This window comes from Thecamonas trahens, assembly GCF_000142905.1.
Source record: "Thecamonas trahens ATCC 50062 unplaced genomic scaffold supercont1.22, whole genome shotgun sequence".
NCBI classification, from domain to species: domain Eukaryota; order Apusomonadida; family Apusomonadidae; genus Thecamonas; species Thecamonas trahens.
Window position 1 is genome coordinate 283,593 of NW_013657658.1, and position 24,249 is coordinate 307,841.

Consider the following 24,249-nt stretch of genomic DNA (forward strand, 5'->3'; position numbering starts at 1 on the left):
CGTCGATGGGGGGGGGGGGGGAGGGGGAGTGGTAGTAGAGGGGGAAGGGGGGAGGGAGTGGAAGTGGTTGGGGGGATGGTCGGGAGGGAGGCTGTGTGCTGGTGTTGGTGGTGATCGTTGGGGAGGGGAGGGGAGGGGAGGGAGGGCGAAAGGGGAGCTGGAGGGGGCAAGGGCGACGGGGGAAGGGGAGGGGGTATGGGCGTACCGTCATGAATCTCAGCCTTGATCAGGCGGACGTTGCTCTCATCTGTGCGTGCATCACGGAAGGTGTCGGCGAGGGAGGCTGCCACAGAAATGCCAGACGAGTGGGACATGACAGAGGTGGAGCAAGGGAGAGAAGGGTGCTGTGGTAGGGGTGGTGCCGGTGGTCGTCGTCGTCGTCGTGTTGGGCAGTGTGGGTCAGCTGGCTGCCGGTGGCTCTTCCAGCGAAAAACGAAATCAAATCGTATTCCTCCGCAGCTCTCGGGCCTCGGGCCTGGGGCTTCAAGCCTCGGAGCTCGGGATCGGCAAGAAAGAGCGAGTTGCTGCATTGGGTTGATGATGAGACTACTTGGGCTGCAGAAGCGGTGTACGGTCCGCTGTGCAAGTGGCTTCCATCTCGTTCCCCGCGTGGATCGAGCGAATTGTGTAAATGGAGCAGGTCGTCCGCCATGCCACTGCATAGCCATCAACCCCTACTGGGTCGACCTTGATGAAGCCAGGGATCATCAGCAAGTGGCTCACTTGCTGGCTCTGGACAACAATGATCGGTGCTGGCATTGATCCCAAGATGCCCCGCCCCACCTCTCGCCAAAGGGTCACACAGGGTGTGTCCCCACATTTGACCAACCATACCACCGATCGCGTCGACTCGGCTGGAACAAGGGGGGGGTGGTAGGATCAGAGCCAGAGCAAGGCTTACTCCCCCCTCCTCCCCTCTCGGTCAAACGAGAAGCCGCTTTGTCAGCTAAATAAAATGGGACATGACAGAGGTGGAGCAAGGGAGAGAAGGGTGCTGTGGTAGGGGTGGTGCCGGTGGTCGTCGTCGTCGTCGTGTTGGGCAGTGTGGGTCAGCTGGCTGCCGGTGGCTCTTCCAGCGAAAAACGAAATCAAATCGTATTCCTCCGCAGCTCTCGGGCCTCGGGCCTGGGGCTTCAAGCCTCGGAGCTCGGGATCGGCAAGAAAGAGCGAGTTGCTGCATTGGGTTGATGATGAGACTACTTGGGCTGCAGAAGCGGTGTACGGTCCGCTGTGCAAGTGGCTTCCATCTCGTTCCCCGCGTGGATCGAGCGAATTGTGTAAATGGAGCAGGTCGTCCGCCATGCCACTGCATAGCCATCAACCCCTACTGGGTCGACCTTGATGAAGCCAGGGATCATCAGCAAGTGGCTCACTTGCTGGCTCTGGACAACAATGATCGGTGCTGGCATTGATCCCAAGATGCCCCACCTCTCGCCAAAGGGTCACACAGGGTGTGTCCCCACATTTGACCAACCATACCACCGATCGCGTCGACTCGGCTGGAACAAGGGGGGGGTGTAGGATCAGAGCCAGAGCAAGGCTTACTCCCCCCTCCTCCCCTCTCGGGATACGTGGGGCGATGTGGCCCAAAGGGCAGCACAATTGGTACGGCGTGTGCGGGAGAGGTGGGCCATCGATCGCACAGAGGTCAACTCCTGGCGTGCCACTGGGCACGGGCCAAAGCCCGTCCTTGGCAAGACGGGCACTTTACTCGGAAGCAGTTCTGGAGGGAGCAAGGCAGGGATGAATGCGGTCCTCTGTCTCACTACCTTTTGTGAGAAGCATGGTCCAAGGGTGGTGTTCTGTACTCAGTCGGTCGAGTCGGACGAGCTGAGCGCTCTCCACCTTGCTATCCAAGATGCTGCTCTTGCTCAGGGTGGTCCTCTTCCTGCTACGGCTGCTTCCATCTCTTCCTCTCCGGGTGTTTCTCCTCGAAAGCCTACTGCTCAACATGGATCATCATCGCTTTCGGGCCCAGCTTCTCCTGGTCGACCGTTGTCATCGATGTCAGCATCGTCGTTGTCATCGCCGCGTACTCGCTCGTCGCCGGCTCGCTCGCCACGCTCCGCAACTGATGCTGGAGCTGGTGGAAGCGGGTCTATGTCAGCAGCCTGCGCCTCGTGCGCCTCTATCCCTCCGGATGCCTTTCTTGTCTCGTACGACGAGGCCGCGCAGGTGTACTACGCGTCCACGGCGTCGCCGCAGCAGGCCGACTACAAATGGCTGCAAGAGATCGCACTTCGCTCGCTCACCCACGAGCAGTGCCCGGGCATGGACGGCCCTATCGTGTTTGGTGACCCGGTCATGGGCTACGCTCTTGCGCACATGTTCAAGATTTCTGACGCCAAGGCACGCGGCGGCTGCCGCCTCTACTCGCTGGTCCTCGTCGTCCCGGATGAGGTCCATCTCGTCGCCTGCTGGGACGTCGTCACCCAGCACTTTGCTGCCATCGTTTGTGGCCTCAAAGCCAAGTCAAAGCTAGTGTACAACCTCGAGGGCGCGTCGCGCCAGCTAGGCCCGCGCTTTGCCCGCCAGCGCATGGCTGTCGTCCAGCGCTCGCTCGCCGAGCTTGTCGGCGGCATGGACTCGCTCTTCCCCTTTCTCCACGCCCAGCATGCCTGGATCATCCAGTCGTTTGGCCGCCGTCTTTTCCAGCGCCGCATCGAGGGTGCTCTGCCGGTCGCTCCAGCCCCGGCTTCGCCCTCGCTCTCGCAGGCCAGCCTCTCGTCGACCTCGAGCTCAGATACGGAGCGAAGCGCATCAATTTCGCTCGAGCTCGCAGATCTTGCCGCACTTGTCGACGTTGAAGGCCTCGCCTGCGTCTTCTTCCACCTCATCATCGGCAACCAGGTTGTAGTCCGCGGCGGCTCGCCCTGGCTCGTCTCGGCCGTCCTCGACCTCCTCGCTACCCTTCTTCCACCGGCATGCGTCTCGAGCCTCTCCTCCGATACCTACGCAGACACCTGGCGGTGCAATTTGCTTGGCATCCCGTCGCGAGTCCGCATTCCCAAGCACGTCGACGCCTCGGCCTTTGTCCTCGTTGACATGCTTGCGCCGGGTCGAACTGGCGGCGGCGGGGCCAGGAGCCGCAGCGGTGCGCCGCCGGCCAACACTGCCGAGCTCCGCACCCTCCTCGCTGGCCAGCGCGTGTGCATCGTCGGCTCGTACCGCGAGACCACCCTCGGTGCCAAGCTCTTCTTTGCCGCCACAACCCTCGACCGCGCCCTTGTCGCCGACTACGTCCACGCACTCAAGATCGAGTGGCACAACAAGGCCAAGGCTTTCTTTAAGTTTGCCAAGCTCCACACCCTCAATGACGACGCCAAGGTCAAGGCCTTCCTCACCGCCCTCCATCTCTCCGACTCGGATCTTCTTGTTCTCCGGTTCTGGACGGCTGGCCTCGCGCGGCCACTCCGTGCCGCCGCCGCCTCCTCCACGGCAGCCACCGCGTCCAGCTAGCGCGCTGTGGCAATTGTAAAAGGTCAAGGATGTGTTCATTATTCATCGCCACGGCTCACGACGAGACGATCAGCGAGGGATACAACGAGGCCGGCCAGGCGTCGCTCGAGCTGGAGCCCGATGCGGGCGACCCGCCACCGCCTGACGAGCTGCTCTTGTCCGACGCTGGCGACATGGCCTGCGCCTTCAGAAAGTGCTGCCGCTCGCGCTGAAGCTCGTCCTGCGTCCGCGCCAGTGGCGGATCGTCGTGCGCGAGGTAGAAGACTCGCGACGGCGAGAGCGTGATCGAGGCGTCGAGAACCTGCGGCGGGTCAACAAGTGAGAGCGGCATCGGCGGCGAGCTCCACATTGGCTTGCGCCGCTTACGGGTCCGCGAGCCCGACGGCGAGTAGCTCGGCGAAAACCGCGTCGGCGAGCCGTGGTCCGGCGACCGCTGGCGGCGCTTGCGCGACGATGTCGATCGCTCCTTCATGGCAGCGATGGACGAGAGCTGCTGCGAGGTCGTCAGCGTACCCGGAAGCGTTTCATAGACCGGTGCCAGAATAGCAGCCTTGGTCGAGACCGTCGGCATCTGCCGCTCCTTGCTCCGGCGGATCGAGATGCGCCGCGACGGCGTCGGCTCGCACGAGACTGAGCCTTCTGTCGAAGGTGTCGACGGCGGAAGGAGCATCCGGGATGACGGCGGCGAAACAGAGCTCGCTGCCGACGACGAGCGCGACGAGGCGCGCTCCATGACCGAAAACGCGCCACCGCTCGATTCCAGTGACGGTGACGCGAGCGCCATGCGCTTTGAAGGCGATGGCACCGACGCGAGCGATGTCGGGGCACTCGACGCCGCCGCTGCCGCCGCGCGGGTCACCCGCGCCGCTGCACGCGGCCGCCGCGCGCTCGGCCGCAGCCCGCGGAGCATCAGCGGCGGGCTGTCAAACTGCGACGGCGAGAACGGGACGCCGTCGTCGGGCTCGGCAAGCGCAGGCGCCGGCGACGACGACGGATTGATAGGGATCGGCGCAATCGGCGTCTGGGTGGCAGACCGCAGCGCCACCCGTCCCAGTGGTGGCGAGCCCATGGTGGTCGAAAAGAGCGATGGCGGTGGCGACAGCAGCATGTTCGCCCGCCCGGCACGCCGCGGGTCCGACCCGCTCGGCCCAGCCCGCGACGCTCCCGAGCTTCTTGAAGACGACACCGGCATCGGCGCGCTTGTACCCACCACCCGCGACGCCGAAGGTCGCGAACCGGTCCGGTACACCGGACCCGACGGCGGCGAGAAGAGCTCTGTCCGCAGCGGGCGCTTGCTCTCTGCAGCAGCCGGCGCCAGCGGGCTGTCGAGCCGCGCTGCGCTGCTCATCTTGTACACCCGATGCGCCTGCGCAAGCGTCATCGTCGACGCCGCAAGCTTGGCCGTCATCGGCTCGCTCATCTCGCCTGACGGAATGTGGCCTTTGATGGGCGAGAAGAGGTCAAACAGATTGAGGTCGTCCGAAATAAGTGACGACGCAGACTCCTCGCCTTCGTCCTTGTCACCGGCCGCCGGCGACGCCGACCGCTCCTTGCCGCTGGCCTTGGCCTCGCGCGCAAGCTCGGCCGCCACCCGCGTTGTCGTTGCCGGTCCGGCGGCGGCGCCGGGCACAGTCGGCGCTGTCACCGCCGGCGGCGATGCCGACTTTGATTGCGACGCAGACTTGGCCGCCTTGCGCGACGCTTTGGCCTTGCTTCGGCTGGCCGAGCTCTTCTTCCGCGCCGCCGCAGCCTTGGACGCTCCCGACGCCGACGTCGACGGGCCCGAGGCCCCGCCCTGAATCTTGCGCTTGAGCGACGAGTTCCAGTGGTTCTTAATGGCGTTGTCCGTCCGCCCGGGCAGGAGCTTGGCAATCTCCGCCCACCGGTTGCCCATCCGCGAGTGGGCCGAGAGAATGACCGTGTCCTCGATGACCGTCCACGGGCCCTTGTAGATCGCCGGGTTGATATGGTTGTGCCACCGCTCACGGCACTGCTTCCCGATCCGTCCGGGCAGGTGCTCAGCAATCATGGTCCACTTCACGGGACCATGCTTCTCCACTAGCAGCCGCACCAGCTCGTCCTCCTGCGGCGTCCACGCGCCTTTCAGCACCTCCTTCCGCCCCTTCTTCTTCTTCTTCACCTGCGTCGTTGTCGTCATTCCGCTTCTACCGCCATCGCCCCACACCCACACAGACCGCAGCCATTGTTGGTGAGCCTCTCTCTCTCATGAGTTTTTGCGCCATTTTTGGTCGACTCGGCCAAAATTCAAAATTTTCGTTCGGCGCTCTCCACATCCCGCGCGCGCGGCTCACCCGCACCACACCTTCCGGCCTCGCACACTGCGTGTATGCCAGCTTCTTCATCGTCCTCTACACACAGCACCATGTGCCACTACCTTCTCTACTACAGGCTGCGACTTGCTGCTCTCGCGAAGCTCTTGGTCGCTCCATACGAGCTCGATGGTGATGGGCATAGTGTGGCGTGGGAGTGGTCATTGGGCCACAAAGTTTGGCGCACTGCCTGACGCGGGGAGGGGGAGGTGGGCGACGGCGCCAAGGCAAGCCACAAGGAAAAGGTGGGGGGGGGTGTAATGGCAAGGGGGGGAGACAATGGGCATTGTGTAGACCAAGATGAAGTTATTCGTACCTGTGGTGGCGGTGTTGGACGTGATGTAGTGTGTTGCAGAACAAGATCACAAACCAAGTAGACTCTCTTGTGTCCCTTCGCCTGGTGTCGAACTTGGCGCCCTTCCGCCGTGCCAAGGTGAAGTCTTGCTCAATTTGTCCATTACTCGTTCATTCGTTCATTCGTCACCACCTCCCCCCCCTCCCCCTCCCGTGCTCTTTTTCGTGTTCAATGTTTTTGACATCATTTAATCGTTGGAGCTCGGCTGAGGCTACCGTCAGTGGCCCGGCCCGCCTGCCTCGCTGGCCATCGCATCAACTATGCGCGTTGAAGCAGACGACTGTCACCAAAGCTTCTCAATCTTTGTTATTTGTTGTATCTCTGCACAATACACTCACTGCAGGATCTCTATTCCTTTCCCCCTCCCGCCCAGTCCTGCTTACTGCAATCTGCTTGCTGACATGGAATTGGAATAGCCTTGGAAGGTTGGATTTGGTCGGTCGACCGCATCAACTTGACGGATTCGCCGCGCCTGCCCCGCGAGAGCAGCTCCTCATTCACATGCTCTGCCATGGGGATGATGAACAAGTAGAACTGAGAGAATGTGTGACTGATACAGATTACGACATGTTGCACCTTCTCCATGGGTTGTACATCATGCATTGGGGGCTGCTGGCAAGAGGTCAATGTGCCGCCCATATCAGCCAAGCTTGTTGGGGAGAGGCGGCAGCAGCAGGTTGGCTGGCGAGGCGAGGCCGTGGCCTGAGTCTGGAGGGGAAGGTGGGGGGGGGTAACAAGTGTCTCACTCGAGGAGTGCAGCAGACGAGACTGAGGGGTCAAGAGAGCGCACAACAAGACGGGGAACAAGTGTAACCTCTCTTCTACACATAGACATACTTGTTGTCTCTATACCTCTGTGCATGCTCATGCCTGAGCCCAGGACGGCGGTCCTCCTCCTCGTCCTCCTCGGCCTGCTTCTGTTCAGCCCGAGTTCCGAAGCTGCTGGGGTACGGGTTGCGAGAGGGAGGGGGAGGAGAGAGAGGGGGGGGGGGGAGGAAGTGGGGAAGGTGTTGGTGGTGTAGGCATGAACTCATGATGATGCTGGTGGTGGTGATGGTGATGGTGGCTGTGATGGTGATGGCGGTGGTGATTGTGGCAACGATCGTGTCATGGTGGTGATGGTGATGGTTTCAATGATGGTCACGATCATATACCTGTTGTTTCCACGTTGTGCTCCAACCGGGGTCATGGGTGATGATGGTCCTATCCTGGCGACTACCTCTCCCACCTCTACAGCCAAAGCCCTGCTGCGCGTCACCGCCTTCGACGGTGCAGTGCACCAACGAGACAGTGTACGATCGGGTGACAGCGGCACAGCCGACATGTGCCACCACCTGGGGCCCGTCGTGCGTGGATACGGTGCGGTCAGAGTTCCCAGGCTACTGCCCCGTTCCGCCGACCGGGTGCCAGGCGACGTGCGACTTTGAGGGTCCGAACGGGGAGCGGTGCTTCTGGGAAGAGTGCGACGACGGTAACTTCAACAACACCGACTACTGCACCAACAGCTGCGATCTGGCCCGCTGCGGTGACGGCATTGTGCAGGCGGTAATTGGCGAAGAGTGCGACGCTGGCGCCGCCAACGCCGAGGGCGGCGCCTGCCTCCCCACCTGCAAGATCGCCCGCTGCGGCGACGGCTTTGTTCGCACCGGCATCGAGGCGTGCGACGACGGCAACACCAACGATGCCGATGGCTGCCTTTCGACCTGCGTCCTGGCGGTATGTGGCGATGGCATCTTCCGCTCCGACCCCGGCTCGCCCGAAGAGTGCGACGACGGAAACGCCATCAACACCGACGGCTGCCTCGCCAACTGCAGGCTCCCGCGCTGTGGCGACGGCTTTGTCCATGCAGGCGTCGAGGCGTGCGACCTCGGGACCGGTAACTCGGACAGCCTGCCTAACACATGTCGGCTCAACTGCACGCTGCCGACCTGCGGCGACGGCGTGATCGACTCGACGAACCTGGAGATGTGTGACCCGGGCGGCCTCATCTCTGACTCGGGCTGCTGTGTCAGCTGCAAGTTTACGCCCGGCGCGTGCTCGTCGTGCATGAACTTGACGCACGCCCTGCAGGGCACTTGCGTCAGCGGTGTGTGCACCACCGGCGCACCCGTCTCCTGCGCCCCGTACGTCTGCGACAGCATCGAGTCGATCTGCCTCACCCGGTGTGCCACAGACTCACAGTGCCTGCCCGGCTACGGATGCTCGGGCTCGTCAGTGTGTGTGCCCAACAGCGAGCTCGACGCCTTTGGCCTATTTCCGTCGCCGCCGCTCAGCACAAGCGTTGTCGGCCGCTACGCCTTTCTCATCTGCCTCCTCGCCTTTACCGCCGTTGGCGTGGCCCTCGTCGCTGTCGCTCGCTGGCACACCGAAAGGCCTCGTCCAAGGCCGATGCTGCTGCTGACGCCGAGGCCCACACCGCGCTCATCGGCGGCGGCTTTGACGACGCCGCCACTGTGGGATGGGCGTCGGCTTCGTCGGTCGCCACAGCCTCATCCACAGCAACGTCAACCTCGACCTCGGCCCTGTCATCGTCGTCGTCGTCGTCGTCGTCGTCCACCTCGAGCTCCACGTCATCATCCTCAAGTAGATTGGACTCGTCATCGTAGCGTAGCCGTCCTTTCATTACAGAGTCACATCCATAGCTTCTGGCCTGGCCTCTCCTGCATGTCTGACTCGTCGTCGCAGCGTGCACACTATCATGCGTCGCGCAGCGCCATCTTCTCCAGCACCAAGCGGAGGATCTCGTCGTGTGATGTATGAGCATCGAGCGAGTCACCGATGTCATAAACCCGAGCCACTGCCGCCATATCCGCCACCTGCATCCAATCATGCTCGTCAGCACCCACAGGGACCATCGTGCCCGCCACCTTGCCACACACCTCCTTCATCGCCTCTGCGTCGCCGTCAACCCAAACAAGGACCAACGACTTGGACTTTTTCGACACACCATGGTTCTTGAACGCCGCCGAGATCTATACGCCCAGGTATCGCATCATGGTGTTGGTGTGAGTATCGCTCGTGTGTGTGTATGGGGTGGTGGTGGTGGGGGAGAGGGCGAGAGGTGGTGGACTGGTGATGAGCGTACGCTGGACGATGGTGAGAGCCCGTAGATGATCTCCGAGTGGACGGTGTGTGTGATGAGCGAGTTTGAAGCGTCTGCAAGCAGTGCACGCATGGTAGCAATGGCCAGCTGTGTCGGACCAATGACAAGGCTTCCATCTAGGACGGCCAGCTGACCGAGACTGCCGCTCATGGCCTCCTTGCGGATGCTGGCGGCATTGGTCACCTCTACAAACCGCACAGCCGACACCACTCGCTCTGGAAACAGCTCACACTCTAGCTGCACCACCTCCAACTCGCCAGACATCCTTCTGTCTTCCTTGCTCGAGTCGTGTGTTTCGACGCGAGAGACTCTGAAGACCTCGTCGTCGCTCCGTCCGGTCGTCGCTCCGTCCGGTCGTCGCGTCGCGACTGAACGGTCCCTCTGCGCAAGCCATCGATGCTGGTGAGTGAAACTGTACTGGGCGCCGATTGCCACCATGCTGTGCTCTCATCAACATGTTTAGGCGCATGTATGGTCTCGGGCGTCTTTTGGTCGTAGTACTACCCGGGAGCGTCGTCCTCGCGCAGCTTCCGCACGCAGCTTCCTCGTCTAGACCTCGTATGTACTCATTGATGAAGACCACGGTCACGGTAGGAAGGCCCAACAAGTGGCGATACAATGCAAGGCTGAACTGCTTGTAACAATGTGCAGTGATTGCAAGGATGATCGCCCAGACCGGCGACGTTGACCAGGCCAGCCCGTCAATCACCGTTTGCAGGTCACCATAGCCAACATGGTCGTCGAGTTGATCGTCATTGCGACCACGATCATAGCCGTACTCAGTGATACCGTAATGTTCAACTCTCGAGCACCAACCATCACTGCCATTAACTAAGATCGCTTGTCCGTATCCGCCAGCAGCGACAGCGGCAGGGCAGCAATTGCACGTCCCTTGTCATGCAACACGCATGCTGCCACAAAGGTGAGGCTGCTTTCCTTGCCAAAAGTTGGCAGCAGAAGCGGGCACCGGAAGGGAGAGAGGGGAGAGATGAGCATTCTCGTCTCATTGTTAGCAACATGACGACGACCGCAACCAAGCACTCTACGCTGCTTTGCGTACTGGGTTTGCTCTTTGTGCTCCTTGTGAAGGAAGGCCATGCGGCTTGCCCGCATGAGGACGGAAGCCTCGTCCGATGGTCGACAGCAGTTTCGGCTTCCGGTGGCCAGCAGGTGGTGGTTGGTGCCGGACAGCGTCTCCTGTTCGACCTGGCTGCTTCTCCGCTCTACTCGCACGTCTACATTGATGGCGAGGTTGTGTTTGACATGGCTATGTCATCTGTTGAGCTCCACTCCTATGGTGTCACTGTACGTCCCCCCCCCCCCCCCTCCTCCCCTCTCTCGGTGTTGCTGTGTCGGGTCGCACGCGTGCGGCAAACAACTCCTTTTTTCGGGCCTCCCATTGAAAGGTGTGTTCCGTCACATCATTTTTTTTCGCTGTGGTGTCCCCTCTCCTCCTCGCGCTGTTTCCTCACTCATACACTCATGCTCCCTCCCCCTCTACCGCCACCAGATCCGAAGCGGCGGCAAGCTGACCGTTGGTTCCGAGTGCTGCCCGTACACGTCCAAGGCGATGATTGAGCTGCATGGGTCGAGCTCGGCGGCCAACCCGGACGGAGTTGGAGTCAAGGTCCTCGGCGTCCTCTCTGGCGGCGCGCTCAACCTGCACGGTGAGGTGGCCGGGCCGACTTGGACCCAGATGGCGGCGACGGCCAACGTCGGCGCGACTAGCATCACGCTCAAAGAGTCTGTGGCGTGGGCGGTCGGCGACGAGATCATCATTGCGTCGTCCGACTACGACTGGGAGCAGACCGAGGAGGTAACCATCACTGCGGTTGCAGGCAACACGGTCACGTTCACGCCTGCGCTTACCTACATGCACTACGCAGCGATCGAGCACGGGATGGACCTGCGGACCGAGGTGGGACACCTCACCCGCAACATCCTGATCCGCGGCGCGGGTGACTCAGATGCGCAGGCCTTTGGTGCGCACGTCATGGCACTTGCGGGCTTTACCGAGGTCAAGATTGAGGGCGTCGAGGTGACCAAGGCCGGACAGGCCGGCGTGATGGGCCGGTACCCGATTCACTTTCATATGGTGGGCGACGCGGCGGGCCAGGCGTACGTCAAGGACTGCGGTATCCACCACAACTTCCAGCGGTCGATCACTATCCACGCCACCCACAACCTGCTTGTCGAGCGCAATGTGCTTTACCACACCAAGGGTCACTCGCTCTTCCTGGAGGATGGCATCGAGACCGGCAATCAGCTGCTGCACAACCTGGTGGTGACCGCCATCGAGGCCGCGCCTGGCGAGCTGTTGCTCGACTCGGACGAGGATGCGACGCTCATCTGGATCACCAACCCTAACAACGTGATTGTGGGCAACGCGGCGGTGGGAGCCGACCGCCACTGCCTCTGGTTTGCCATGCCCGAGCACCCGCTCGGCCCGTCGTTCGACGCCAACATCTGGCCGCGGTTTACCCGCCTCGGACAGTTTGACCACAACCGTGCGCACTCGTGCGGATCGCGGGCGCTGATGATCGACGACGGTGCAGCGGTCAACACCGGGACCGAGGGCTACAACTGGCGGCCGCGGACGACCGATGACAGCTCGGGCGACCCGGTGGTTGCGGTCATGAACGGCCTTGTTCTCTACCGCGCCGGCGACCGGTGCATCTGGACTCGCGGCACGCACATGGAGTTCCACGGGAGCTTCTTTGCGGACGCTGCCATTGGCACCACCTTTGCCACCAACGGCGGCCTCTGCGCTGTCCGCAATTCGATCTACATCGGTGAGACCGGAAACATGGGTACGCCCAAGCAGTACACTCCGGTCTCATCGTTTGACGGCCGGACTCTGCCCAAGCCGTGGGATGCTGACCATCTCATCTCGGGCTGGGACTACTACGACGGGCCGAATGGTGTCGAAAACGCGCGGTTCTACAACTTTAGGCCCAACTCGCAGCGCTCGTCGGCAGCCATCTCCATGCTTCGCCAGGACCAATTCTCGCTCACGCCGTCCAACTTTGCCCACGACGTTCAGCTCATGGTGGGCGGCGATCGCATGGTCCATCTTGCCGAACACGTCCACGACGGTGACTTTAACCTTGTCTTCCGTGATCTCGACGGCTCGGTTACCGGCCGCCCACCAGTCGGCGACAACATCCCTGTTGTCGTCGCCGACAACCCGTTCCTCGTCACCTCGTCGTGCGTCTCCATGCCGGCGTGGGAGGCCCACGTTTGCCCGGACCACTTTAAGTGGCTCCGGGTCTCAACGACTGGTGTAACCAACTGGCTTGGCCAGACAACCGGACTCACCCTCATCCGCGACGACAAGACCTCTGCGCCGTTCCACCTCTGCGGCTCGGGCGAGTCGTGCCCGCTCTCCGCTGGCGACAACCCGCGCGGCTTTGGCGCGACCGTCATCACCCGCAAGGCCTATCACGTCCAGTTCAACTCGGGGCCGCCGACCCGGGTCCACACCACCTTCCAGCACGCCGACCTCTGGTTCGACAAGGCTGCCGGCGAGTACAACTACATCCGCCTCGCCTTCTGCTTCCCGCCCGGCACCACCATCTCGTCGCTGCAGTACAACTACAAGACGACAACAACTCCAGCATCCTCGCTGGCCGCCATGGACGCCGCTCCGTTCTCGTCGAGCTGGTCGACCCGCGGCAATGGCATGTGGTTTGTCGACTCGGGCGCTGGCAAGATCTATGTCAAGCTCTACCCGTACGAGGAGCGGACTGCCGAGAACATGCTGCTCGGCTACCCGGCCGCCGACCTCACCATCGACGTTTCGCTGCCTGGCGGCACCTCGTCGACCTTGACCACCTGCTCGGTCTCGGGCACCTCTGAGACGCCCGACTACCGCTCCGTCCCGCCCCCGGCGCCGGTCCCTGCCCCGCCGCCGCTTGTGCCTGCCCCGCCAGCTCCGCCCCGTGGCGCACCGAACGCATACGGCGGATGCTCGGCCCCCACTCCGGCTCCGACTCCAGCCCCGACTCCGGCCCCGACTCCGGCCCCGACTCCGGCCCCGACTCCGGCTCCGACTCCGGCCCCGACTCCGGCCCCGACTCCGGCCCCGACTCCGGCCCCGACTCCGGCCCCGACTCCGGCTCCGACTCCGGCTCCGACTCCGGCTCCGACCCCGGCTCCGACTCCGGCCCCGACTCCGGCCCCGACCCCTGCCCCGACTCCGACTCCGGCCCCGACCCCAGGCCCGACTCCGGCCCCGACCCCAGGCCCGACTCCGGCTCCGACCCCGGCTCCGACCCCTGCCCCGACCCCGGCCCCGACCCCAGGCCCGACCCCGGCTCCCACCCCTGCCCCGACCCCGGCTCCGACTCCAGGCCCGACTCCGGCGCCCACGCCAGGCCCGACTCCGGCGCCCACCCCGGCGCCCACTCCGTCAACGGTGACCTGCGGCTTTGGCCAAGTGCCGAACCCGTCGTCAACCGCGTGTGTGGCGGCAACGATCGAGAGGATGACGTGGACGGCGGCCGGGCTCAGCCGCGACGGCACGGCGACGCCGTCGACGCCTTTCTTCGCCGTGCTAAGCGTGCCGACTGGATCGGTGCGGCGCGGGCTGCTCCAGGTCGGCGGGTCGGCTGTGACACTGTCGGCAACGCCTGCATCGACGCGTGCGGTGCTGGAGCTGGTTGTCGGCTACTCGCCGTCGACGTCGGACCGGCTCGCCGCCAACGGACAGGCCGGTGAGCGGCAGTCGGTTGTCTTGGCCGACGCCGCCTCGCGTTCGACGTACTACGTCACTATCCGGTCGAACGAGCCGACGTCGATCACGTTTGCAGCTGAAGCCGGCAACGCCGACAACGTCCAGGTCTCGGGCGCTAGCACGAGCGGTAGCTCAAGCTCGGGCATGCCTGTGTGGATGTACGGCGCCATCGGCGCGGGCGTCGTCGTTCTCTGCGTCGCCGTGGCGATCGTGGTTGTCGTCCGTCGGCGCTCGTCGTCATCGGCCTTTGTCTACACGGGCGACTCGTTCACGTCGGCGTACAACACCACCGACACCATGCCGCTGGACACGTTCCCGGCGACTACTACAATGGGCCGACTCTCGGAGCCGCCCAAGCCCATGTTCCCACCAGCGTCGGCGGCTGTCGAGCGGGTCCGCGCCAAGTACGCGTTCTCGGGCGCCAACCACGACGAACTCGACTTTAGCAAGGGCGAAACCATCCTTGTCCACGTCATCCACGACGACGGTTGGGCGCTGGGCCAGATCGAAGGCTCGTCGCGCCGCGGCGTTTTCCCCTACAACTATGTCGAGCCGGCGCCAGCCGCCGCCGTTGTCGCCAAGCCGCCCCTCCGCCCGCTCCCGCTCTCCCGCGCGAGCCCGAGCCCGGGCTCCCGCCCGGGTCAGGTCTTTGCCGGTGATACGGTTGCCCCAGGCCCGTTCCGCTCGGCCGCCAAGTCGCAGACCGCGCCCAAGCCCCTGCCCAAGCCCTTGCCCAAGCCGCTGACCGCGCCCAAGCCGGCACCCAAGCCCCTGCCCAAGCCGGCACCCAAGCCCAAGCCTATGCTTGCGCCCAAGCCAGGCCAGCACCACTGGTAAGCAGCCACGGATAAACCGTTTTCCCATACCGAATCTGCTGCCTTGTCAGCCTTGGTCGGCCATGGTGGTGCCCGCGACGCGACGGTCTGCCAAGTGGCGCGCCGAGTGGTGAGTGGAGCGGCCTCGGCGCCAGCTCCGGACACGCCTCTCTCTCTCCCTGAGGATGCGCATCGTCACCTGCGCCGACACGGTGGCCGTATGGGAGCTTGACGCCCCACTCACGCCTGAAGTGGAGATGAAGCCACACAAGACAAGCACAACCCACTGCGCACGGTGGAACCACAACAGTACGTGGACCTCTCCCATCCCCCCACCCCCCCTCTCCCACCCGCCTGCCCCCCCCCCCTGCCCAGGCCGTCCACCCTTGATCGTCAGCGGCCTCCGTTTTGGCGCGATCAGCGGCAGCCGTTCCACGACCTTTTTCGGCGAGGTCGAGGTGGGAGCAAGGGACAAGGACAGGAGGTATGGGAGCGAGAGGGAAGAGGATGTGTGTGTGTGTGTGTGTGTGTGTGTGTGTGTGTGTAGACCAATTCATTGCGTCAATTCATTGCGTCTGGTGGTGGAGATGGCACCATTGCGCTATCGCATGCCTCTGGGGCTCTGCTCGGCACGCTGGTGTCCGCGCGGTCCTCGCTCTTGCCTTCTCGGCCGGCTCGCGGTATGTGGTGGCTGGTGGCATGGCACGGTCGGTCCAGGTGTGGGACCTGAAGACCAGAAGCATGGTCAAGAGCTTTGACGATGGCCATGCCCAGCAAGTCACCCGTATTGTGTTCACCCCGTCAGACAAGGCTGTGGTGTCGGGCGATGCTGCCGGTGTCCTCCTTGTCCACTCGCTCGTTCACTCGCGCGAGATGGCCCGCCTCGAGCCGCCGAGCCCGGCTGCTATCACTGACATAGGCTTCTCGCCGTTCAAAAAGTCACTGCTGGCGGCGACGCATGACGATGGCTCGTTCCGACTGTGGAACGTGAGCTCGGGCGCGGAGCATGCCGTCTTTCCGGCGGCGCACGATGGACCGGCATCGGGCCTTGCCTTCTCACCGGTCAACCACCTGCTCTGCACCACAGTGGGACATGATAAGCGCATTGTGTTCTACGATGTGTTTGAGAAGAAGATCGTCAAGGTCATCCACGCCCCGGTCCCGCTCTCGTGCATCGCCTTTCTCGACGACGGCTTTACCCTCGTCGTCGGGACGACTGCCGGCTCTGTCCTCGTCTACAACCTCAAGGCCCGCTCGTCGGCACCGGCCACCACACTCCAAGCCCATCCTGGGAGCTCTGTTGCTGCCATTGACGTCGAGAACACGGTGTCGGGCAAGCGGAGCAGCGCGCGGCCCGGGGCTAGCGCCGGCGCCAGCGCGGCTCTGACTGCCGGCGGTGCCTCTGCCGGCCCTGCCACCGCGCCGGTTGCGTCCTCTGCGCCGCCGCCGGCTGCCCGTCGCGAGAGGGCGTCGCCGGCGCGGACGTCGGCGTACTCGGCGTATGCCAACATGGACATGTTCTCGCCGCTCAAGGGCTCGGCGGCGCCGCGCGGAGCACGGACCTCACACTCGCCGCCGCAGCACGCTGGCTTGCCGCCGAGCCGGGCCGCTGTCGAACCACGGTCTCCACCTCACTCGCCGCCGCGCTCTCCGTCTGCTCCTGGCTCCCGTGGCATGCCGAGCACCTACACCGCGGCCGCATCCAAGATCCAGAACGCGCTGCAGTCGTACGCGTCGCCGGCCCGTGCACCTGAGGACGTCCCGGCGTCAGAGGCGTACGGCTACACCTCGCCAAGCTCGAGCCTGGTCTCACCGTCTCGGCCGCGGAGCGGGTCGGCTGCCCGGACCCCCGTCAGCAGCGTCGACACAGCGACCCCATCACTACCTGCAGCGCCTTTAGCGTCGGCGCCGGCGCCGGCATCGGCGCCGGCATCAGGCTTTGAAACCGAGTTTGTGCGCAACATGCTCGAAGAGTCGCTGTCTGCCTTCCGCGACTCGATCCACCGCGACATTCAGAACCTCCACGTCGACATGCTGCGGCAGTTTCAGGTCCAGCAGGCCGAGATTGTGGCGCTGCTGGAAAAATACTCGTCGCGCGGCGCTGCAGCTGCCGCCGAGCCTGTGGCTTCCACAGCACCGCCGCCATCATCGGCTGTAGCCTCGTTTTTCCGCACCGTCTCTCAGCAGTGAAGCATGTGGTTATCGTCCCCGTCGTTCCTCGCTGACGCTACAGCCACAGCACGAGCGCCGGTTGCGACACATGCCGCTGCGAGCGGCCGCACACCAAAAGGACAGCATCATTGACTCGTGAATGCCAACTGGCCACTGTACGCCCCACAACACAGCCATGTCCGCGCCGCCACCGTCCAAAGCCGAGTTTGCCGCAGAAAAGGCGCAGCTGATGATGCAGGTATGGGTTAAGAAGCTGACCGGAGCCGAGGTGGCGGTCCAGGTGGCCAAAATCGCCACCGTGGCTGAGCTCAGGCAAGCCGTGGCCGATGCTGGCGGACCCGTGGCCGACGTCCAGCGGATCATCTACGAGGGCCAACAGCTCGGCAATGATCAGTCGCTGGCAAATGCTGGCGTGGGCAATGAGGCGACGGTCCATGTGGTGCAGATGCTGCGCTGAGCTGATGCAGGAGTGACCAGCCCGTCGCCGACGACCAGCAGTTCGGCAGCACGACCAAGGCGTGCATACAGTTGACAGGGGTGTTTGTTGAGAGGATAAAAAAAGCCTCATCTCATGCAGCAGTCTGCTTGGAGGAGGCCTTAGAGGCGATCTTGGAGAGGATCTGGCGGCAGTACGTCAGCCTGTTCACCAGGTCCGGCGACTGCTCGACCATGACAGCCTGAAGGGTGTGGGTCGAGGTGTTGCGCTGCTTGTCGACGTAAGTCACGATCTGGGCCTCGGACGAGAGGATGATCTTGGTGTGGTCAAAGAAGTTGACCTGGACGGTCTTGTCGGAGAGGCGGAAGATGATGGCGTGCTTGGTGCGGAGCCACTTTTTGACATAGACCATGCCGGCGGTGGGCGCGTCCTTGGCATCGGGCACGTTCATGGCCGAGATGCCCGGCGATGAGGCGCGGGTGGAGGAAGAGGACTCGCCGTCCTTGTCTGCGCGCTCGAGGTGCTCCATCAGGTAGTTCTTAAAGTACGTGAGGAGCGTCATCTTCTTGTTGAGCGACTCAGGATACTCTTCCATGGTCACAGACTGGGCGAGGTCGCGCGAGCCGGCCGACGACCGCAGCCGCTCGACGTAGTCGACGTTGGTCCCGTTCGATGAGAGCACAATCTTGGTCGAGTCGTTAAAGTACACGCCGATGGTGCCGTCGGAGAGTTGGTAGCCGAGCCCGTACTTGTTCGAGTAGTCAACCCACTTGATGACCCACTTTGCCGGCTCGGACGGAATGGCACCGTCGGGTGCCGCTGCCGCCGCCGCCGCCTTGCCCGAGTTCATCAGGGCAAACGACTTGGTGAGCTTGTCGTGCATGGCGCGGAGCGCGGCCGAGTCGTCATCGTCGGCCTTGGTGGTGCCTGCGCTGCCAGACGATGGGCGCGCGTCGGCGGCATCAGTGGCGCTCGCCTTGGCCTTGGCCTTGGCCTTGGCCTTGGCCGCGTATCCACCCGAGCCCACGCCATACTTGGCCTTGAGCGCCTCAGTGTAGTTGGACGAGGCGGCAGCAGAGCGGGCGGAGGCGCGCTCGCCGAGCGGCGCGCGCGACGCGTACTTGGCGGCAATGGCCGCTGCCGACGACGAACCGCCGTCGGCGGCGTACTTGTTGGCCAGCGACAAGGTCGACGGCGCAGCGCCATCGGCGCTCGACCCAAACAGCTCCGAATGGAGCGGGGCGCGCTTGAGCGCCGTCGGCGGGAGTGAGGCTGGGATCGGATTGTCGGAGAAGAACCGATGGGCCTTGATCTCGGCAATGGTGGGGCGGGCCGACGGCCGCGCCTGCAGCATGGAGCGAATGAGCGACCGGGCCGCCTCTGAGATGGGCTTGTCCGGCGGGAACGAGTACGTGTTGGTCTTGATGAGGTTGTACGTCGTCTTGAGCTTGGACGTCTCGAAAGGCGGCTTGCCGATAATCATGGTGTAGAGAATGACGCCAATCGACCAGATGTCGACCTCAAACGAGTGCCCGTTGTTGCGCGAGTCCAGAATCTCCGGTGCAATGTAGTTGGGCGTTCCGCAGATGGTCTTCTTGCGCTCGCCCTTGTGCTCGACCGAGGTGGCGAGGCCAAAGTCTCCGACCTTGACCTGGAGCTTGTCGTCGATGAACAGATTGCCGAGCTTGAGGTCGCGGTGGATGATGTTGCGTGCATGCATGTACTCGGTAGCCTCGAGCAGCTGCCACATGTAGTACGCCACCTCGGGCTCGGTCAGCTGCCGCCGCGCCTTGAGCAGCTCCATGAAAGAGCCGTTGGTGCAGATCTCGAGCAGGATATACACAAACTTGGAGTCCTCCATAAACTGAACAAAGCTCACAATGTTCTCGTGGTCCAGCGACCGGTGGAGCTTGATCTCAGACTTGAGCTTGGCACGCGCCCGTGCGCCGGTAATGGATGACTTGGCCACCACCTTGCCGGCGTACACCTTGCCTGTTGCCATGTCCTGAAACTTGTACACGCGCGCAAAGCCGCCCTACTCTCCCGCGCAGCCATCCAACCACACGTTGCAGTAGCTGTCGTCAGTTCTTTGTCTGCAAGCGCTCCTCTGCTCCCTCTGCCCCCTGCTTGCACCCGCACCAGCGCCTCCTTCCCGCCTTGCATCCCTATCTACCGCCTCGCTGCGATTTTGTTAAATTTTCAAAAATGCCGGCCGAAAGGCCATAAATTCAAAATTTTCGCCGCCGCGCGCAACGGCGGCTCACGACGTGGCGAGGCGCACAGGGGACAGGTATGGGGGCTAGCAAAGAGCTATGAGAGCTAGAACAAGCCCAATGGGTAGAGCATGCAGTGGAGAACGCAGATAAGTGGATGAAGATGGGAAAGAAGCTTACCTTGCCAAGAAGGGCGCCAGTCTTGTACTTGGCGCCCGTGGTGGCGTTTCGGACAATGTCCGGAGGCGGCTCCGAGGGCACCTTTGAGCGGGACTTGCGGGCCTTGGTACGGGCAGCAGGGCGAGCAGCTGTAGCCGCTGCAGTGCGACGAGAGAGAGGGTTGTACACGCCCGCGGTTTGCGTGCGGATAGGGTACGACATGGTCGACAACGGGGGCGAGACAAGTTGTCCTCTCCTCTCGCCTCCCCCTCACTGCCGCCCTCCCCACTGACTCGCTCCGTCCGTCGCTCTGGGCCAACGGCGCCCATCCGAACCGACTCGTTTCCATCGGCCTGTCACGGCGGACCCGAGCGGAGCTTCCCCCCCTCCCACCCCCTCCCACCCCCTCCCCCCAAGACCAACATGACCATTGTCCATCAGTACAGCCAGGGATTTTGTCTGGGTAGATCAAAATGTCCAGTGCCCATGATCTTGAGCTCATCGGCTTGGTAGCTGCAATCAGTGTGTGTGTGTGTGTGGAGAGTGTGTGTGATGGGGCTGGCCGTGCTCGCTCGACTCGACTCTGTTGGGTGGTCGGCAAACGGTGGTGGGTATGCGCAGGTCGTTGTGCAGGGCGAGGTGCGAGGTGGGGTAAACATAGACACACTTGTCTTGTGGAGCAAGGGGGGAAACAAAGATGTTGCGGTCAATGATGACGGCGATAGCGGCGGGAGCGAGCACGGGGAGTGGAGCGAGTAGCAGGTGGCTGGCTGGGCGGGGAAGAGCCGTTGGCCGGCGGACGGCGACGATGGTGCCATCGGTGGAGGAGAAGGATGGGAGAGTGTACGACATCTATTCTCGGCTGCTGAAGGAGCGGATTGTGATGGTGACGGGGCCAATCGAGGATACCATGGCTTCGACAGTTGTGGCATCGCTGCTGTTTCTCGAGGCCGAGTCGACGACCGCGCCCATCTCGCTGTACATCAACTCGCCCGGCGGAGTCATCTCCTCCGGCTTGTCCATCCTCGATACCATGGCCTACATCCAAGCTCCGGTCCACACTGTGTGCATGGGCCAAGCTGCGTCAATGGCATCGCTTCTGCTGGCAGGTGGAGAGTCTGGATCGCGGGCGGTCCTTCCCAACGCGCGGGTCATGATCCACCAGCCGCACGTGGCCGGCATCGGCGGGCAAGCGACCGACATTGCCATCCAGGCCCGCAACATTGTTGACATCCGCGCGCAGCTTGTCGACCTCTATGCAGAGTTTACTGGCCAGACGCCCGAGGTCCTTGCCTCGGAAATGGAGCGCGATCGCTACTTTACAGCTGTCGAGGCTGCAGCCTTTGGTCTGGCCGACACGGTCATTGCCCGCCGGAGCCCTGGGCCGCCAAAGTCGTCGTAGCAAGCTCGGCTTCGGTCTCTGCCAAGAGCTGATGAAGGTAGGATGAGCGGTCTGTGCGCGATGGGAGTGCAAGCATGGGAGTTGTCGCTGGCGTGAGTGCTGGGAGCAGCGAGGACGCCGTCGCGGTGGCTGCGGCAGCGTCGCGCCTGTGGCGTGCTCGGGTCCGCCGCCCGCTGCGGACAATCGGCACCGGCGTCGACTGCGGCTCGCTGCGAGAGTAGCCCACCTCGTGGGCGGCCACCAGCGCAGTCTTGAACGCATCCGCAAAACCCGGCGACGCGTCTTCCGCGGCGTCATAGACCTGCAGCGTCCGCGGCGGTTCGACAAAGTACATCGAGATGTAGTCGCATGTGTCAAAGTCTTCCTCCGGCGCGTCCGAGATGCTCGAATGATCATCGTCGTCGTCGTCATCCCCGCCATCAGCCCCGTTGTGGATGGCGACCCGGCGCTGGGCACTCGCCCGCTGGCGATCACGGGCGGTGGAGGTGGCGACAAGGCCAAAGCCGTCGATGGCCGGAACCGGATCGAGTGCGTCGCCAGCCCGCTGCGTGGAGAACGAAAACGACGAGGCCATAACCGGGGTAGCCAATGAGGCGGTAAACGGCGAGCGGGCCGAGGAAGGCGTAGCCTGGGCGAGCGTCATGGACGCGAGATGGACTTGCGCCGCGGCGAGGAGCATGGTGTCGCGGGCGTGAAGTTGGGCGCGGGCAGCGAGAACCAAGTTGTCGGAGGCAACGGCATTTGCCCAGACGTCTTCGAGGGCAGCGAGGCTGTCGATGCCTGCCACGTCCGCGGCCCAAGCGTAGGTCTCCCAGTGGTCGCGGGGCGGCACTCGCTCGCGGGCTAGCGACGGTCCCGACGGGCTGTTCGCGGCGACGGCAAGGACGGCGAGCTTGCGCAGCAGAATGGGATCCGAGCCAAGCGCGGCGTCAGCGATGACCTCGCGGCGCCAGCGGAGGATCTTGATGACGTTTGCTGGGGCGGCGCCGGGCGTTGTGGCCGCCAGCGGAGCGGCGGCGATACGGGCGGCGAGCGCCGGAGGCTCGGGCGGCTCGCCGGCGAGGAGGCGGGTATAGATGGTGACAACGGCGTCGCGCGAGGTTGCTGTTCGAGTTAGCTCGTCGAGAAACATGACGGCATCGGCGCCAAGCGGCGAGAGGGCATAGAAGCAGGCGACGGTGAGCGAGCGACGGCGCTCGAGCACGTGGGCAACCTTAAACTTATTGAAGAGGACGACGCGGCGGGCAGCAGCGGCCCAGGCGCGGAAGACCTTGATGAGGGTGAGGCGCGGCGCGAAACGCGGCCCGCCCAGCGCGTACACAGCAAACAGTAGGGTAGCGCGTGGGGCGGTGGGGGCGAGTATCAAGGCGCGGGCGGCGAGATGTCCGAGCCTGCGGTGGCGGAGCCATGCCTTGAGCCGCTTCCACGCCACGTGCTTGAGGAGGAGGGCATGACGATGGGTTAGGGCGTCTCCGGCGGTGCGGCGGCGCATCTCGACCTTGAGCTTGTGGAACCAGCGGCCGAGTTTCCAGCGGCGCGCGCGCGAGTCGAGGGTGTGGGCCCGCCAATACGGCCAGACGGCGGACCACAGATTGCGCGAGTTGAAGGCGACGGCTGTGGCGTGGCGGGTGCGCGCCTCCGAGGCCGCGGCCGTGTGCCTGTGCCAAGCGGAAAAGGCCCTGCGGAGATGGAGTGAGGACGCGGCAGTGAGGGCGTGCATGACTGCAGCCGACTGCTTGTGGTAGCGGTCGAGAAAGGCGTCCCACTCGGGGATAGGCTCGGCAAAGGTGGGGTGCGGAGCGCCAGCGCGCTCGGCGGCGCGCATGTGGGCGTAGCGGTACCACATGACAAAGGTAAGGCCGGCAAAGTTGACCGAGTATGCGTCGCGGAGGAGGACCATGGCGTGCTGGATGGCGGCAGCCCGGCGCTTACGCATCTGGACCCATTGGTACCAGTGCTGGATGACGTTGCGAGTGGTCCGGAGCTGGATCATGGCGCGAAAGGCGACAATGACCCTGTGGACCCGCGAGCCCGAGTCGATGGAGACGCCAGCAAGCTTGAACACCGGATTCGAGGCCTGCATGGCGAGAAAGACCTCGGTGCACTTGTACCGCTGCCGGTTGTAGACGACTTGAAACTCGAGGGCGCGAAAGGCTTTGGACATCAGCCGCAACCGGTTTGCCCGCTCCGAGACAACAGCCTGGACCCAGGCCGAGAAGACCGGGCGGAGGAAGGCTGCAGTTGCGGCGACGCGATCGTTGATGGCGGTTACCAGTTGGAGACGGCGAACAGTGGCCCGCCACCACTGCTGGATCCGCCGCGCCGCCCGCGATGACTTGGCAGTTCGGCGATGAAGGTCGAGGAATGCATCGATGTCGACGTCGACCGGCGGTCCGCTCCGCGAGCCAGCCGCGAGCTGCAGCCGCGCATCGCGGCCAGCCCTGAGGCCAAGCGCGGTGGCAGGTCGCCGGCGTGCGACAGCCGAGCTGGGCCGCGAGCCAGCACGGGCCGAGCCAAGCACCGACGCAACTTTGCGAACTAGCGGTGCGGTCTGAGGCGGGAGTGGCAGCGTTTTGGCCGAGTCCGGTGAGTACGGCAGAAGATCGTGAGGCAGCAGCGGCGACGGCGGTGGGGTCAAAGGTGGCTTGGCTGCTGCAGACGGGCGATTGCGGCGGCGCAGCGGCGCAGCACTCATCGGCCTCCTTCGCCCAGCTTTTGACTTGCTTCCAGCAGTCATTCGAGGCCCGCGGGCGTTTCGCGAAGCAGATATGGCGCGAGCAGCGACCGCAGGCGATGCCGGCCGAGCAAGCTTTCGCCCACCACGAGAGCGAGAGCTGCCAGCCTCGGCCTCTGCAGCTTTGCCGACAGTGAGCCTCGGCGATACTGCCGACAGCAGTTGTGATGGACGGGCGCGATGAGAGCGGATGGGCAAGGAGGTCGGACGCGACGAAGACGGAGACAGAGAAGGAGACAGAGGCAGTGACGGCTGACCGAGCTCAGAGCCAATGGTCACGGTTGTCAGGCGAGAAGGAGTATGGCGGGGAGGGTACTCGGCGAGGACGGGCAGCAT

General features: G+C 63.8%; 11 protein-coding genes across 11 annotated transcripts in view; 6 read left to right on the forward strand and 5 right to left on the reverse strand.

Moving 5' to 3' along the window:
- Positions 1-314, reverse strand: part of AMSG_05306 (twinfilin) — a gene marked incomplete at both ends in the record, with an annotated part of 1,595 nt that extends 1,281 nt beyond the window's left edge. The window contains one exon of the mRNA XM_013902564.1: positions 206-314. Coding sequence (XP_013758018.1) covers positions 206-314 — 109 coding nt within the window. The remainder of the gene's footprint in view (positions 1-205) is intronic.
- Positions 315-1,720: 1,406 nt separating this feature from the next.
- On the forward strand, positions 1,721-3,459 carry AMSG_05307 (folliculin; the record flags this gene model as incomplete). Its single annotated transcript, XM_013902565.1, has 2 exons — positions 1,721-1,876; positions 2,111-3,459. Exons 1-2 carry the CDS (start codon positions 1,744-1,746, stop codon positions 3,457-3,459), a joined length of 1,482 nt encoding a protein of 493 aa, XP_013758019.1. The 5' UTR covers positions 1,721-1,743.
- A 22-nt stretch (positions 3,460-3,481) lies between these two features.
- AMSG_05308 (uncharacterized protein) lies at positions 3,482-5,822 on the reverse strand (the record flags this gene model as incomplete). Its single annotated transcript, XM_013902566.1, has 2 exons — positions 3,482-5,624; positions 5,800-5,822. The coding sequence occupies 2 exons, from the start codon at positions 5,820-5,822 to the stop codon at positions 3,515-3,517; spliced, it is 2,133 nt and encodes a 710-aa protein (XP_013758020.1). The 3' UTR covers positions 3,482-3,514.
- A 1,182-nt stretch (positions 5,823-7,004) lies between these two features.
- AMSG_05309 (cysteine-rich repeat protein) lies at positions 7,005-8,750 on the forward strand (the record flags this gene model as incomplete). Its single annotated transcript, XM_013902567.1, has 3 exons — positions 7,005-7,091; positions 7,381-8,478; positions 8,517-8,750. The coding sequence occupies 3 exons, from the start codon at positions 7,005-7,007 to the stop codon at positions 8,748-8,750; spliced, it is 1,419 nt and encodes a 472-aa protein (XP_013758021.1).
- On the reverse strand, positions 8,612-9,527 carry AMSG_05310 (TP53RK-binding protein). The gene is made up of 2 exons (XM_013902568.1): positions 9,230-9,527; positions 8,612-9,116 (listed from the first exon to the last, which is right to left on the reverse strand). The coding sequence occupies exons 1-2, from the start codon at positions 9,509-9,511 to the stop codon at positions 8,841-8,843; spliced, it is 558 nt and encodes a 185-aa protein (XP_013758022.1). The 5' UTR covers positions 9,512-9,527; the 3' UTR covers positions 8,612-8,840.
- Positions 9,528-10,246: 719 nt separating this feature from the next.
- On the forward strand, positions 10,247-14,851 carry AMSG_05311 (G8 domain-containing protein). Its single transcript, XM_013902569.1, has 2 exons — positions 10,247-10,552; positions 10,758-14,851. The coding sequence occupies exons 1-2, from the start codon at positions 10,265-10,267 to the stop codon at positions 14,817-14,819; spliced, it is 4,350 nt and encodes a 1,449-aa protein (XP_013758023.1). The 5' UTR covers positions 10,247-10,264; the 3' UTR covers positions 14,820-14,851.
- Positions 14,852-14,982: 131 nt separating this feature from the next.
- AMSG_11873 (uncharacterized protein) lies at positions 14,983-16,987 on the forward strand (the record flags this gene model as incomplete). Its single annotated transcript, XM_013902617.1, has 2 exons — positions 14,983-15,106; positions 15,345-16,987. The coding sequence occupies 2 exons, from the start codon at positions 14,983-14,985 to the stop codon at positions 16,985-16,987; spliced, it is 1,767 nt and encodes a 588-aa protein (XP_013758071.1).
- A 117-nt stretch (positions 16,988-17,104) lies between these two features.
- AMSG_11874 (uncharacterized protein) lies at positions 17,105-17,519 on the forward strand. Its single transcript, XM_013902618.1, has one exon. It carries the CDS (start codon positions 17,109-17,111, stop codon positions 17,424-17,426), a length of 318 nt encoding a protein of 105 aa, XP_013758072.1. The 5' UTR covers positions 17,105-17,108; the 3' UTR covers positions 17,427-17,519.
- Positions 17,520-17,538: 19 nt separating this feature from the next.
- Positions 17,539-19,999, reverse strand: AMSG_05313 (plk/plk-unclassified protein kinase; the record flags this gene model as incomplete). The annotated part of the gene is made up of 2 exons (XM_013902570.1): positions 17,539-19,440; positions 19,799-19,999. The coding sequence occupies 2 exons, from the start codon at positions 19,997-19,999 to the stop codon at positions 17,539-17,541; spliced, it is 2,103 nt and encodes a 700-aa protein (XP_013758024.1).
- A 575-nt stretch (positions 20,000-20,574) lies between these two features.
- On the forward strand, positions 20,575-21,400 carry AMSG_05314 (ATP-dependent Clp protease proteolytic subunit; the record flags this gene model as incomplete). Its single annotated transcript, XM_013902571.1, has 2 exons — positions 20,575-21,175; positions 21,277-21,400. Exons 1-2 carry the CDS (start codon positions 20,586-20,588, stop codon positions 21,398-21,400), a joined length of 714 nt encoding a protein of 237 aa, XP_013758025.1. The 5' UTR covers positions 20,575-20,585.
- Positions 21,401-21,532: 132 nt separating this feature from the next.
- AMSG_05315 (uncharacterized protein) lies at positions 21,533-23,874 on the reverse strand (the record flags this gene model as incomplete). Its single annotated transcript, XM_013902572.1, has 2 exons — positions 21,533-21,562; positions 21,622-23,874. The coding sequence occupies 2 exons, from the start codon at positions 23,872-23,874 to the stop codon at positions 21,533-21,535; spliced, it is 2,283 nt and encodes a 760-aa protein (XP_013758026.1).
- Positions 23,875-24,249: the final 375 nt, after the last annotated feature.